The sequence below is a fragment of the Pyxicephalus adspersus genome, chromosome 8 (genome assembly GCF_032062135.1).
Source record: "Pyxicephalus adspersus chromosome 8, UCB_Pads_2.0, whole genome shotgun sequence".
Lineage (NCBI taxonomy): Eukaryota > Metazoa > Chordata > Amphibia > Anura > Pyxicephalidae > Pyxicephalus > Pyxicephalus adspersus.
In genome coordinates, this window is record NC_092865.1 from 36,961,171 (window position 1) to 36,976,456 (window position 15,286).

General features: G+C 38.4%; 1 protein-coding gene across 4 annotated transcripts in view; it reads right to left on the bottom strand.

The window, feature by feature from the left end:
- The window catches only part of DENND1B (DENN domain containing 1B), a 121,274-nt gene that overhangs the window by 59,939 nt on the left and 46,049 nt on the right, over positions 1 to 15,286 (bottom strand). For 3 of the 4 annotated variants that reach the window (XM_072420047.1, XM_072420045.1, XM_072420048.1), the window contains exons 4-9: positions 10,302 to 10,351; positions 8,116 to 8,235; positions 4,921 to 4,990; positions 4,006 to 4,086; positions 3,207 to 3,266; positions 1,012 to 1,065 (exon numbers count right to left, since the gene is read on the bottom strand). In XM_072420047.1, coding sequence (XP_072276148.1) covers positions 1,012 to 1,065; positions 3,207 to 3,266; positions 4,006 to 4,086; positions 4,921 to 4,990; positions 8,116 to 8,235; positions 10,302 to 10,351 — 435 coding nt within the window. The remainder of the gene's footprint in view (positions 1 to 1,011; positions 1,066 to 3,206; positions 3,267 to 4,005; positions 4,087 to 4,920; positions 4,991 to 8,115; positions 8,236 to 10,301; positions 10,352 to 15,286) is intronic. The other variant, XM_072420046.1, reaches the window with a different exon arrangement.

Below are 15,286 nucleotides of genomic sequence, written 5' to 3' on the forward strand. Positions count from 1 at the left end.
ATATATATATATTTGTTGCTAAATTGAAAAATCACTAAGATTCTGACTGTTCATTGACTGAAAAGAGTTCCATACATCATATGTGGAGTAAGGTGGTCTTAAAGGGCCATTTTTTTCATCATTTCTAACATTTAAAAAGATGAATCTTTAGAATGCTTAGAAATCATCTGTGTAATCGACTGTTTGCAGCCATGGACTTCAGTGGTTGCATATAAAAGTACAATCTGACCACCCTTGGGCTAAAGTCTCAAGTATATGATGAGATGAGAATAACACTTTATGTGAAAGGGGAGATTTGGTAGGAGAAGTCAGGATTTGGAGAAAAAACACTGCAAGCAGAGATTGCTTATCATTGGGAAAAACAATGGCATGCATGAGCTTTAGCTGGCGAATCCATAAGGTAAACTCACTGTATCTGGAATTCACAAACTCAAGCTCAAGACTGAAAACAATTGAAATATGTGTCCGTTATTTTAAGCCTGTTAGGATACCAAACACACCACAGTTTATTATCCTTAAATATCTTAAAATCCTGATTTGTATTCTAATCTGATGTAATGTAATGAATTTTTTCAACTACAGTGGGCACTGCAACTGGATGTCTGCAACTGGATGTCACATTCGGTTTCATTATCTGAAGGCCTATTAAATGCAGTTTTGGGAAGGGGGGTAGTTATAATTTAGGTGCAAAACCAAGTTTCTGTTAAACAGACATTATACTTTCTATAAAAAAAAGCAAAAAAAAAAGTAACTTATCAAAGCAATTAAATGTCAGCTACATGCATAGTATTTTCTAATACCAATCCATCTAGACTCCATTGTCTCAGCTGGAAAAGGACTTTACAAAACATTGTTGTTCAGTAATTAGATTTTTGTTACTAGGTATTTCTCAGATTCGTGTAGGATTCTCCCCTTAATATAAAACAGAACGCACAAAGTGATTGAGTTAACAAGTAAACAGACTTGTTCAGGAAAAACAGACAAGTGGTTAAAACCCAATTAGATACATACACTTTCAGGGATTGTCGGCAGTCCGGTTACGTCAGGAGTAATGAAAAATGAATGCTAGGAGAAGGAAGGGGAGGAAAAAATACAATACAGGTTAGTTTGAATTTAATAAGGATCTCATTTGGAGGTTTGGTGCTAGAAGAAGGAGAGAGTAATAGACTTAATGCATTTTATGTTATGTGTACAGACAATTATTGCAATAGCAAATGATAGAAAGTAATTAACACTTTTATTTTAAAGATTGAAAAAGTATAGGATACACCAATTCACCGTTATTACAGAAGACAGACTTCGGTATGTGTGCTTTTTACACTATGAGAAAAAAGAATAACTCTTACAAACGCACGTACATCAGGCAAGTATTTTAGGGGCCAATTCTAGCCCTCTTGTGACCCTCCAAGGTTTTTAAATATTAAAAGAATGGGACCTATACTGTTTTACACTTGTGATTTTAGCACTTAATGGCCCACTATTCAGGGATAAAATATCATTAGAAATTTATACGATAATAATATTTACCAAAGTTCTATAATCTTTTATGCTATTAGTTACAACCCAATGAATATATATTTCACTGAAAATGTAGTATGAGTGGATGATTTGTCTTTTCAGTATACCCAAGTATGCATGTGAATATATTTAAAAGTATAATTCACAACTGAGTTTGTGCAAGAAACCAGATATGCTCAAATTATTATAATTGTGCAGTTTATCCTATTAAGAACTGTGTTGGATTCACTTTAATAGGGAGGACAGTGCTTAAAGAGGCACCTCCTAACAATCAGAATTCTTTCCCTGAAAACCAGACCTACACCATATAAATGATGATTGCTTGATATGAGTTAATGCACTTAACACTCTTCTTCTTGCATGCTTATGATTGAATAAGGCTGCATGCCCAATTCAAACTTGAGTCAAAGAGTGAAATGATACTACTCAGGCCTATTCAAATATTCAGAAAAAAAAAGCTGCTTAAAAAAAAGATTACTAATACCCAACAGTTCACAGAAGGTCTCTTATACAGAACTATAATCTTATAGAAAACTACAACTTCTGCTGATACCTGGGTGTGTTTGCAGTGCATCCCACCCGCTAGTTATTTAGTAAATTATTGGTTGTTGTAGAGGCCTGTAGGTGGCCTGTTGGTGGAACCATAGAGAGTAGCAGGGGACAAAGCATGTTCTCAGATGAAGATAACACTAACAGCCACAGCTTTTCTATTTTTGGCTTGAAAGTACGAGATCTAAAACAAATAAATGAACTTTTCATAGATCAGAAGCACGTAGCAGTTTTCTGACATCTATTTTATGATTTTGAAAGCTTAAAACCCTCTAGCTGGGCTACTTCGAATGCGATTATGCTAGTTATATATTGCCTACCAAGATGCACGCTGGGAAATTTACATCAGAACAAACTGGAGAAAGCTCAGCCAAGTCTCTGCTTCTCTAGAAAATGAAGCTGGTTCTCCTTTTGTGATCCATAAATCTGATATAACACTTTATGAACACTTAAACACCAAGTAATTGATTCAGAACAGAAGATTGCCTATTATACACGGATAGACTCCGTTCTAATAGACTAAATACACACCATAAAATAGTACCTGTGTAATAAAATTAGGAGAAAATGCACAATACATATTAGAAAATAAATGGGCATATTTCAATATTAAGCATGCCCAGTTACAATAACCTGAGACCGAATACTCAGATCATTAAATGCCTCTACTATCCCTGAACTATGTCATCTAGAAACCTTCCAGACAACATGTGCACCAATATCCTGTACAGGTAAAAATGCACACTTGTAATCAAGTAATACATGCACTTTGTAATGGGCTGTGACAAAAAAGTCTCCATCAGAGAATAATGCACTTTATGTGATGGACCTCTGATAGTAAAGATTGACCCTAGAAAAAGTGACCATGAGCATTCTCTTCTAAATCAGTAAGAAAGCACACATTTTTTGTTTCAACATTTTTAGCTTGAGGGATGATAAGAGTACATAGAGGGAAAAATCAACTTTAAATTATTACTTAAAGTGGAAGAGTTTACAATTAGTCAATCATTTAGTTAAAAACATTAGGATTTGCTTAGTGAAACGCACATGCAGAATGATTGCAGAAGAGAATTTTCACAAATCAATTTTGAGAGAAGTTTTTTTTTTCGAACTAAAAACTCACCCCGCCTGCCACTTACCATCTCCTGAGAGGGAACATTTTTTTTTACAGGTTCACTTGAAACAAACTGTAGTGGGTTCTTGTAAACAAGAAACAAAGATTCTACTTGTGGCAATAATATTGCTATTAAATTCTAAGGCTATGAGCATACATATCGGAAGAACTCAATATCAATACATCATAATGTCTTATCTACAGCAGAGGGTCGCTTATATGGTCATTTCAAAAAGTAATCAATCTAATACACCAAAAAACAATAAAGGCTAATATTCACATATAAAGTACTGGACATGTTTGTTTTTCTAGGTGTTTTACTTTTAACAAAAATAAATAAACCAAATTTCCATAGGCTCCATCGCTTTTTTTGAAAATAGTACAGTTACAGAACTTACTAATATTGGGGGAAAAAACCAAACAAAAAAACAATAGGCCTGATTTAATAAAGCTCTTTAAAGCTGGAGAGGACACACTTTCATCAGTGAAGCTGGGTGATCCAGCAAACCTGGAGTGGATTTCTATTTTTTTGCAAATGTTTTTAATCGTGGACCATATCCATTCCAGATTTGAGTGAGGTGTGGATAGAATTTTACACACAATTCAGGAGAAACTCAATGCAAAAAAAAAAGGAAATCAACATGGTTGAAACCTACACCTTACTTATGTTGTGTGCTTTGAAGGAGATCTATATGAACCTCCCTTCTGTATGTTTACATCTTATGGCCCTGCTTCATCACATGTGCTAGGCTTACAGCCTTAATTTAATAAAGATAAACTTAATATACAGTTTTTTGCTCTAGTCAGTGGGTTGGGAAACTTACCAGGTTCAGACTAACCAGAGTGTGAGCCTTGGGAACCGGGTGATTATACAGAGTCTTTAGTATATCATTCAAGTCATTTTCCTGAAAGAAAAATACATTACTACATTCTAACCCTTTATTTACGACTGGGTATATGATGAATTTAATCAAGATCTGGCAAAGCAGACACACTGAAGATGCGCACCTGGCAAATCATCAAAATATGTATTTACTGCAACTATTACAAATATGTCATAAGTATGTAGCCTCACAGTTTATGCTAGGAATAAACATTTCTTATTATGTGCCAAAAGCTTTCTTTATCAGGCCAAGTGACACCTGTGGAAGACACTAAAAAAAAACTGAGCTAATTTTAAAGAGGGTCCATAACAAATATTTAAACCCAATAATAATGCAAGGTAATATGAGTGGTTGGTTGAAGACACCACACGTGTGTCTAAAGCTACGTACACACGTCAACTTTTTCTCGCCCGATAATCGGCTCAGGGCGGATATCGAGCGCGTATACAGCCTGCATCATTCATCGTCCGTGGATCCGTCCTGGTGGATCCACGGACGATGAACGGCGAGCGATCCTAATGCAAGGGAAGGGGGAGAGCGCGCAGCAGGGTGCCGCTCCGTCGTTCTCCCCCTCCCCTCTCCATAGAGCAGAACGGTGCTGTATGTACAGCACCCATTCATGCATCGTGCGGTTCTTACCTCAACAAGAATTGCACGTGTGTACGCAGCTTAAGGGAACCTCGAAAAAAGTGAAAACCCAACAGATATACAACCTCCCCCCACCCCAAAAAAAAGTTTTGTCCAGAGTTTATCAACAGAGAAAAGTATGTAAATAAATAATATATATTAACAGAAGAATCAAAAAGGCAATCCAGTGATCCCTTTATATTATGGTATTCATAATAAATGAGTTACCTGCTCTTTTACTAAATAGTCAGCCAGTGTATTTAATAGTTTGTAGTAGACTTCAAACCAGGGCAGATAACTGAGGGGAACAAAAACAATTTTTAAAAGGGAGAGCATGACCAAAACATGAATACATACATTTTCATATGTACATCACACACTACTAGAGTCAGCGGCAATGCTAGGAACAGTTGATTTATGTGCCAGGAAAGACACTGTACTATTCACTGCAGCTCAGAGCCATTTATCATATTACTGCATGAATATTGCCTTCCACCACCTAATGAAAAATAGCCTGTCCCTTGTGTGGGCATCTCCCTTCTTAAGGCGGCAGATTTATGTCCCTGTTATAGAGGGATAGTGAGATGTACTGCTCTGTGTAAGAGAGGTCATGCATTTCAATGTCGTGTCAGGCTGGCTCCCTCTCGGCAGAACCGCAGTGTTTGGGGGTCATTACAAAGTGCACAGAATGGATGATGAGCTTTACATTACACATGAACAGCGGCTGGCATGCAGAGGCAAGCTTCATTCTCTGGTGCAAGATAGGAGGTCATAGTGCTGACTAAAGACTTGCTCCTGCAAAGTTCCCACATTTATGTTAATATTTATGAAGTGTGTATTTGTGTCATTTTACTTATCTGTGAGGTTGTTTACTGTAACTATTTCTAAGATAAAAGGAAAATAAACACTTAAATATAATTGTAATCCATTGGTGCTACAATTTAAAACCAAGCTTGCGGCTTTTAATCTAGTCATTCTAGACGTTTTATAAGGAGAAACACATAGACAAAGAGGAAGGTAATTTTGTGCCAATTCATTGTAACATTCATTCATCTTAGAACACTTATGGTATGCCCATATGATTTAAGATTTGTAGATGAAAGCTACCAAGACTATAGAATTGCACAAACAGATTTCAAACATTTTTCTACCATCGTAAAAAAAAATTCAATTTTGAGATATTCAAACAATTGCACACAATACACTTGCATGTTTTTGTACCTGGGGGTATTATCCTAATATTATCTGACTTTATTCCTATTTTGCAAATAAACAATCCATACAGTACATTTATGGAAACTGGTTTGTACAATAGATTGTTCCTATAAAGAATCTCTCACAAGTCTGGTGAGCACTGCCTTATGTCTCTGGGTAATGCAAGGAAAGCAGGAAAAAGAGGGTCTAGCCCTTAATTATTATTATTACACAGTATTTATATGAAGTCTTGAGAAAAAGCAGATTAATCTAACTGCATGTTTTTTGGAATGTGAGAGATAACCAGAATACCCGAAGGAAAGCCATGCAAGCATGGGGAGAATATACAAACTCCTTGCAGATAGTGTCCTGGCCGGCCGCGTACCTGTGGCCTAGTGCTGCAAAGGCGACAAAGCTAGACACTGAGCCAACCGTGCTACCCTTCAAGCTCAAACAATACAAATGGCCTCAAAAACCTCATTTAAGTTTACCAACGCCTACATTGTGCAAGGGTCCCTAGATTTTAACATGAGTGGTCATGTTTAGACAGACAATGTCTATTCAGGATGAATCCCAATAACAGCCTAGATGCACTGACCAAGTATGCTAAAGATACTGCTTTATGAAAACTTCAGAAAGAAGTCATCCATAAATTAAAATTAGGCTTAAACCGGATGTAAAGTTCTGCAAGGAAACAGGGATAGGTGAGTAAAGCAGAGTTTAGTTCCGCTTTGACATTGAGAAGAATGTTCATTTAGTTATTAGGAATTAGCCCCAAGTATTTGTTTTAGACTACATGTGCATGTAGTCTGTTAGTGTTTTTGGCTCTTCAGCACAGAAATTGCTTAAAAAAAAGGAAAGAAATAAATGTGAACAGAAAAAAAACTATAAAGCATGACCAAAGTAGCACTCTTGGCATAATATACAGAGTGACAAGTTTGCTGAGTTTTAGGTCTTGAATGAAATACAAGGTCCCACCAAGGCCTGTCAGAGTAAACAACCCTTCCCATATTTCATGGCTCATTAGAAGGAGAATCAAACAGTTTCCCCAAGAATATTTTCCCAGGACTGCTACCTATTAGTAGCCCTGTCACCCTCCAGGCTCTTAAACCACTGGGTTGCCACTGCAGGGTACATTTTATAAATTGAAAGAGTCAGAGGTTAAGTGACGGGGAGGAAGTGGCTCGTATAGGAAGGGGCAGGTGAGCAATCACCATTCCAAAGTAGTAAAGAGATTCACAATTTGCAGGTTCACATCTAAAGAGCAAGTTTCTCCCTGCCCAGACAGTGAATAAAAGGAGGTAGGGGGTTGCATCTAGAGCATGGACAAAGAGTACACAGAAAACACTTAACTTTTAACAAGAGTGTCCTAAAGCGTACCCAAACTCAGAATTTTCACTTTACATAAAAGGGAAGACAACCCCCTTTTATGTTAAGTAAAAATTCTGTTTTTTTTTTTTTTTGTTTTTTTTTGTGCAACACCCTTTTAAAAATAAAAAAAGGGTGCAGCACCACCCTCTAATTCTCGATCGCCTAAGCAATTGAGAATGAATGGGAGTGCATACCTACGTCACGCATCCGGGGAAGGGGGGGGGGAGCTGATACCACACATGCGCAGTGAGATCATCAAGTTTTTTTCCAAAGTACATCACCTGATTTTGTGCCTGGGTCGGGTGGCGTAGTAAGAAGAACCCGGAAGAAGAGGAGAAGATGGCGGCTCCTGGAGCGCCAGCCCGAAGACGGATACCGGGACAAGGCGGGACCTGATGGAAGAGACCTTCAGACCGACAGACTGCGCTGCGGGATTGAAGGTGGATTTTTTTTTTGTTTTAGTTGTTTTTTGAGTTTAGTTCCTCTTTAAGAACTAAAGAAAAGAGGCAGTACCAGAACCTCGGTAAGGCTATGTACATAGTAAGATTTCTAGTGCTGGAAAACTATCTTTCCTGATCGTTTCTATTGAAAAGAGAACAAGCAAGCACTGTACACACAGTGCTGTTCTTTTCTATTGAGACATGAAGGGGTAGAATGGGCAAGTGGCACCCAGCTACCCTGGTAAATTATCACTTTACTTTCTTTAGACCCTGGGGGTGGTCAGATCATTCATGCAGATTCAACCACCCTCTACAGTCTGTGGTCATCTAAAAGAATTACAAAAAAAAAAAAAAAAACAAAGCAACAAAGTAATGCATGTAATTTACCATATAATGACAAAACTAATAATATACTAACCTTAGAATACATAGGCAGATTTTACCTCCAGATGTCAAGCGGCAAAAGCCAAACCTTTGCTTTCCATCAATATCAGTCAGGACAAAGGTAAAGTGTTGCCCCATCTGTGCCTGTGCCCCCCTGAAAAAATACAACGTTTCTCAATATTAATGGATTACAGTAATAATTTATCAAACGTTAACCAATAAAGCCACATTCACATTTTTAGAAAAGTACACCTTCAAACATAGAGGGATAAAGATTACAAACAATTTTAGTAGTAAGGATAACACTGAGGTTTTTATTTAAATCTATATACCTGCTGGTTACTTTTTGTGCGTTATGAACGCATCTCTAGGACATAAAGGGAATCGCCTTAGTGTGTACACATCAGGATCAGTCTGCCTGGAGGATGATAAATTAATTGCATATTCCCTGCTCCCCCAATAGCCGACACTCTCCATTGCTGTACTAAATGCTGGGTTGTAGAGACTTAGTCCTTCTTACAGACTGCTGGTTCTGGACTGTACTAGATGGCTTTAGAAAACTGTGACCACTTGAGCTGAATAAAGAAGCAAGGGGCTAGTTTGGATTAATTTAACAATGGGGAGAAAGCTTGAGGGAACAAGAAAAAGGGGGAATATATTGCCTTATTCTTATCACCCTATAGGTGAACAGAAGTTAACCTTATTGAAGGCTGAAAACTATAAGTTACGTCCTCAGAATAAGTGATAGAAGTATTACCTTGTCTAAAAACCTAAACAATATTTAAAAAAAAAAAGACAATGTGCATCAGCATTTAGTTCTAACATTTTTGCTTTGTCCCCAGCAAAATCCTTGAAATAATTTGTAAATTTCTGCCAGTGAAGTCCACCTAATGCAGCTTTCTGTGGTAGTGTGGCAATGATGCTGCACTGCTCCTGAATTTTGGAGCAGTGTTGTCACTCTCATGTAGACTGTGCCTGCAGCTGTGTACTATATAGCAGTGTCTATTGTAAGGTTGTGTCTATCAGCATATATTTTTTGACTCACAAGCCTTAGGCATGTCAGTAGTACCTACAAACACCTAGGCCTGCCAGATCTTTCTAGATTGTCAGCACTGCCTCTGTTGCTGAAATCTTCCCAAAGTAATCTGCAGAGTTTGAGAAGAGGGGTGTGAAATGATACTGAAAGTTTGGCAACTTTCCACAACACTCACTATGGGAAATTTGACATTACAAATGCAAAAATTGTTGCTCAATAAAACTGAAATAAAAAGACATGGATAGGTCAACATCCTTCTTCTTCCACAACTGGTACTCATGAGGTGAAGGAACTGAATTTAGGACAGTTGATAGACTTAATGAACATTTCCAGGGGGTATTGACTGGTATGCAATAGAAAAACTTGAAGGTACCCTGGGATAATTAGGATTCTCCTTATAGGGTCCAAATAAAGAAGGGAATCCTCCCCACAGAAAAGTCTTTTGGTAGTTTACAATGGTTATTAAGTTATGTTTTATACGGCAGGTTATCGGTGCACAAGATGTACAAATCTACATGCTAAAAATTCTTGGACACCAATGTTATGTAAGTCACCATGGTCTAGAAATGTTCGGTATTTTGATTTTCTTGTGTCTTCTTTATAATGTTTTGATCTGATGTCAGTACAGTAAAAGGCTCCGCAAAAAGGCACATCTAGACTTCACCATATGTATGAAATCATGAATCTTGAGGTTGCACACAGATTCATCATTAACCATTCGATTGCAACTACTTTGATCTCAAATCTGTACAAAGCTTTAGGCTACATTCAAATGGGCAATAGAAACAGAGGTTCCTTGGTGGTTACTAAAGGCCGGCACCTTGCCAGACACTTGGCAGCCCCCCAAGTGCAGGCTCCTAATGAACCAGCATGCAAACTTTTGACATTATCCACTGTTCAGTACTTCCCCCCTCTACTCCCTATGGCTGGCTAAGGGTGAGACACCACATGTAATGTCTTGACCATCCACATAGTTTAAAGTCGTTAGAATGTAGCCTTAGAGTTGTCAGCCTGCAGCAGGAAGTGTTGTTACAGACATGTAAAGAAATGAGTGAGATGAGCCTAAGAAAACAGTATACAGTGATTGATATCAACATACAGAAAAATCATTTTGGGACATATACATTTTAGGATAGAAATTACTCCAGCAATACTGCAGGTATTAAAATACTTTAGGAGCTCACCTGTCAATAGCAAACGGGAAGCAGAACTTTGGCACCATGCACAATATGTCCTACAGAAACAAAAAGGGAAAATAAACTTTTCTGAAAAACAAAAAAACAACAACCAAAAAAATCACAAAACTTTAAAACTACAGACAACGGAGTGAATGCATAAACAATTTTTTGAAATATTATTAAATATTGGATTGACAACCATTTAGGAGAATACTGTCACAGAATTCCAGTATGAAGCTATTGTGCTGGACTACTCCACCATCCCCCCAAAAAATTGTTTTTGGTTAAACAGTACTTTAGAACAAAATAGACATATTTTTTTTCCTCTCTACGAGAACATAGGAACATTGGCACTGTGGGGTAGCTTTTAAAAGGTGGTAAAAGCTGTCCAAAGGGGGCCCATTACCAGGTTACAGGCTCAAACCAAAAATCTGCCATATTGTATACTACTAATGTACACACGTACACAACATAAAGCATTGACCATTTTGTAATATTGTACGTGGCTTGGCATCAATCTCATGCACTCCCCACAAAGGCAGCATTCAAGCAAGAACACTTATCAGCCTGAAGCTGCACCTCCACTGTCCAACAACAGACAAACCTAAAACAAAAAACAAAAAAAAAACCCAAAGGGAATTACTTAACTAAAGTACAGAAAAATTAGGTCACGGCTCTGGTTCTGTTTTCTTGCAAAAATGTTTACCTAAGTGTTTAACTGTTTGTTTGTTGTTCAGTTTGTAACATAGGTGTTTTTCCTTTTCTAAGAAATAGTCAAGCTAAAACAGTTTATCAATCTAACAACCTCAAGCTCACATTGACTAAGCATTGCTGTCCAAAGTTTTTTCAGTCAGAGTTATTCTGTATTTTGAAGCTCAGCACTGGAAAATTAAATAAAAGGATGGCACATCTTGCTGCCAAAGGTGGTTTGAAGTAGCCCATCAAAGTCTCATGAGTGTGGAGGCAATACCAAGAGACGGGCCTTTAGACATGGAAAGCTGATCAGGGCCATAGAAGAGCAATAACCCAGCAACAGGTCTGGTATATGTGTGATGAGGAACAGGATTAGAACTGCCACAGTTGTAATGACAAAGATGACCTCCAGCTGGCTACTTGCCTACATGCTTTTGAACACACGTTCACAAACAGACTTTATGAAGCTGGCAAGTAGACCTGATAATCCCGCACTTACAGTTCGGAACCAGGGAGTTTAATTGGCTATTGCAAACATGAATGTTATGTTACCTGCAACATCATCCAGCATGACGAGCAGTGGGTTGGTAATGGTCTAGGGGTGACGCATTTCCTTGGAGGGCTTACCAGTCCTCCACCTGCTACTTAACTGTACCATGACTGCTGTCAGGTACCAGGATGAAATCTTCAGTCACACTGTTAGTCTTTATGCTGCTGCAGTGGTGCCTGAGTTCCTCCTGATACAAGACAAAGACCAGCCTTTTGTCTCTAGTAAATAGACAGTTCCAGGATGATACAGGCTTTGATGTCACTGACTGGCCCCCATGTTCCCCAAACACCTACATTTAAACGAGACCCACTGGGACATTATGTATTGGTTCATCCGACTCCATCAAGAAGCTTTGCAGACTCTCCAGGAACTCCCCAATGTGCTGATTCAGGACTGGAAGGATATCCCCGAAGGTACCATCTGCCGTCTCATCAGAAGCGTGCCCAGGTGTTGTTGGGAGTGCATAGAGTTGCTTGGGGGCCATAAACACTACTAAGCCACATTATGAGTTGTGATGCAACTAACAAAATTTTGATCACTGTGATTTCAGTTTTTTACTTAGTAGGTCATTGGAAGAGCAGAGATTAAACACAGTATTAGACTTTCTTTTCTAAAGATACAAGACTTCTCTAGAGCTGCTCCAACTCTCTGGAATGGTCTTCCTCGTCCTATTCGGCTTGCTCCTACTTTCTGCTCATTTAAAAGAGCGCTCAAAACCCATTTTTTCAAACTTGCCTACCCATCTTCTTCTGTCAATTGAAACCACCACTACTTCCCACCACTACATATCTCCTATCCTATTGTGTGTAAATTCCCCCACCTACTAGATTGTAAGCTCTTCGGGGCAGGGTCCTCTCCTCCTGTATCACTGTCTGTATTAGTCTGTCATTTGCAATCCCTATTTAATGTACAGCGCTACGTAATATGTTGGCGCTATATAAATCCTGTTTAATAATAATAATATTAATAGTGGCTGTAAATTCAGAATTCTGTAATGCTGCTGTAGACCAAAATATACCTGCAGTATATGAATATATAGGTAGGAAAAGGTCAGGATGGGTGGGCGCTGAAGGAATCGAATCCTATTTATACTCTGTGCATCCTAGAAATAGAATACACAAGGGGGGCTGAGCCTATGAAAGGAGGCCAAGATTCCCACCCTCCTGCTGAGAGTTTTATTTAAAAAAAACATATGGCTATCACATGAGAACCTGGATAACAGAGATCTCTAACCTCTCGATTATGCAACCTTTGAATTATTTAGGAACTATTAAGTTACTATTTAAGGAATTATTAAATAGCTATTACAGCTTCATAATCTAGAAGTCAATCTATTATAGGAACCACACAATTTCAACTCTGTTTATGGGGCAACATGGCAGGGCAATTCTTACCATTGCTATAACTATTACAAGAAAAAGACCACGTCTTTACTAGACATGTTTTTAAAAGCACTTCTAGGTTTACAAGCACTTTTGTATTTCCAGTGATGAAAAAACTGCCTCCAGAGTTGTACAAGGATGAATCCACCTCCGCACAAAGTAAGACGTCCAAAGATGGCACATTGGGCAGTGGGGCAACAGAGAGAAAAGCAAACCTGAAACCCTTCATATTGGATAGTTGTTAGAAAGCTAGTTTACCACTATTTCACTGCTCAAAAAACAATAAATATAAGCAAAGTCTTATCTCTATCATTTGGACAAGGAGGACTAGCATCAAAAAACTTTTATTAGTTAAAAAATATAAAAAAAATGTTTTCCATTGTGCTTTGTTTTTTTCCTAGGGGTGCTTTTATCCTTTTTAGGAATGAAAATGGTGTGCTATGTATCCCGGTATTCATTCTCCAAGGTGGTGGTGGGGGGGGGGGCTAGACACTTTTAAACCCCTCCCTTCTTTGACAAGCCAGATTCCAGAGAACCTCTTATGGATAGAAGGGGGAGGAGAAATGCTTGCTGTCCCCGGTTTTAATATCAGGGTAGCACCCCAAGCACCTCCAATGTATACAAATGCATGCACAGGTATTGGCAAACCTCTGGAAAAAAACAAGAATTTTTCCAGGTGCCTAGCTGTAGACAAAAAGCACACCCGAAAGCAGTAAAAAGCAATCTAGCACTGCTAGTCTGAAAAGAGCCTTAAACATTGGCATTCACTTTTTGACAGAAAAACAAACACTAATCTTACAAATCCAACACAGATATCAGAAAATATATACCATGCACACAAATATATGTGCATTTAGACACATGCAGTCTCCATCACTAAGCCAAAGTGTTTTGTGTTGGCAAGCTGCCTGGTGCTACTCTCTGGGGAAACCCCACTTTAAAATCTTGGAAGTCTTTAAAATTCATTTAGCCAGCAGGTCTGTGGAGCATTTTATAAACAGTGCAGCCATGGAAGGGGGAGGGCGGCTATCCTCAGCTAACTTATGTCATAGACAATGCAGAAACCCACAGCCTGACGTTCCTCCCCTGACAGTGCAAGCTCGGACTCAAAAAAAAAAAAAAAAAAATTCGGAATCAATAAAAAACAGTCTTGTTTATTCGAGAAGGCTGCAAACCTTTCCATAATTACAGAAGCTCTCGCAGAAGGTGCGAATACAGAGAATAAAAAAAAATGTGATAGGAGCACAAAAGGCATAAAGAAAATCTAAAACAAGGTTGAACAACTAGTATGAAAGTGACAAATGTGGTTAATTTAAAGTTTTTGAACAGTGATGGAGGAATAGCAAGAATTTAAAGGTGAACTCTAGGAAGTAAATTACTACAATAAATCATGTACTTATTCAAAAGTATCATAAAATAAATGTTACTTATTTAGGGCCAATAAGGTATACTGCACATGTGCAGACAGGGAATATAATGGCAGGAGGAGAGAGCAGAGAGGAAACCTCTTCAGTTGGTTGCTGCTAAGGCTTTGTCCAATATTCAGGCTGGAAGAGGGGTGATGACCAGACTGTGGTGCTTAACTAGAATAGAGAAGGAAGGTCATTATGTGGGCTGTGTAAATTCCACGAATGGATAGCCAGAAACACAATTCCTCTGGCTGTTTATTAAATACATTCACCACCACATTATTAGATACACATTGCTAGTACAAGTTTGAATCCCTCTTTATTTGCCCTCAAAACGTCCAAAATTCTTCATGGTATAGAATAAACAAGGTGAAGGAAGAGTTCTTTTGGTCAATACTGATCTGACAACATTACGCAGTTACTGCGGGTTTGTTGGCTGCACATCCATGATGTCACTCTCCCATTCCACCACATCTCAAAGCTGTTCTATTGGATTCAGAAACAGCAGCCCTAAGTTTGTCATAAAAAATCCTCAACACCATCACAACACCAGCAGTAGCCTGAATTGTACATACAAGGCAGGATGAATCCATGCTTTTATCTTGATGCACAATTTTGATCCTTGTCTTCTGTTTCTTAGCTCATCACTACTTTGCCACCATCACATATCCCTTCCTCCAATTGTGTAACATTTACCCAACTTCTTTAATTGTAAGGTCTTTTGGGCAGGGTCCTCTCCTCCTCCTTTGTCAATTCTGTCTTTCATTTGCAACTCCTATTTCCCCTTAGATGCCTTAGTTGACAGGAGAGCCACCCGGCGTGGTGTCACTTTTCTTCACCATTCTCATCAGCAGGTTGCTTAGACAATGTCTTGTATTGAGTTATTGCCATGTGAATGGATGATTAGATATTTCTGTTAACAAAATGTTAAACAGTGTACCTAATAAAGTGGCCATT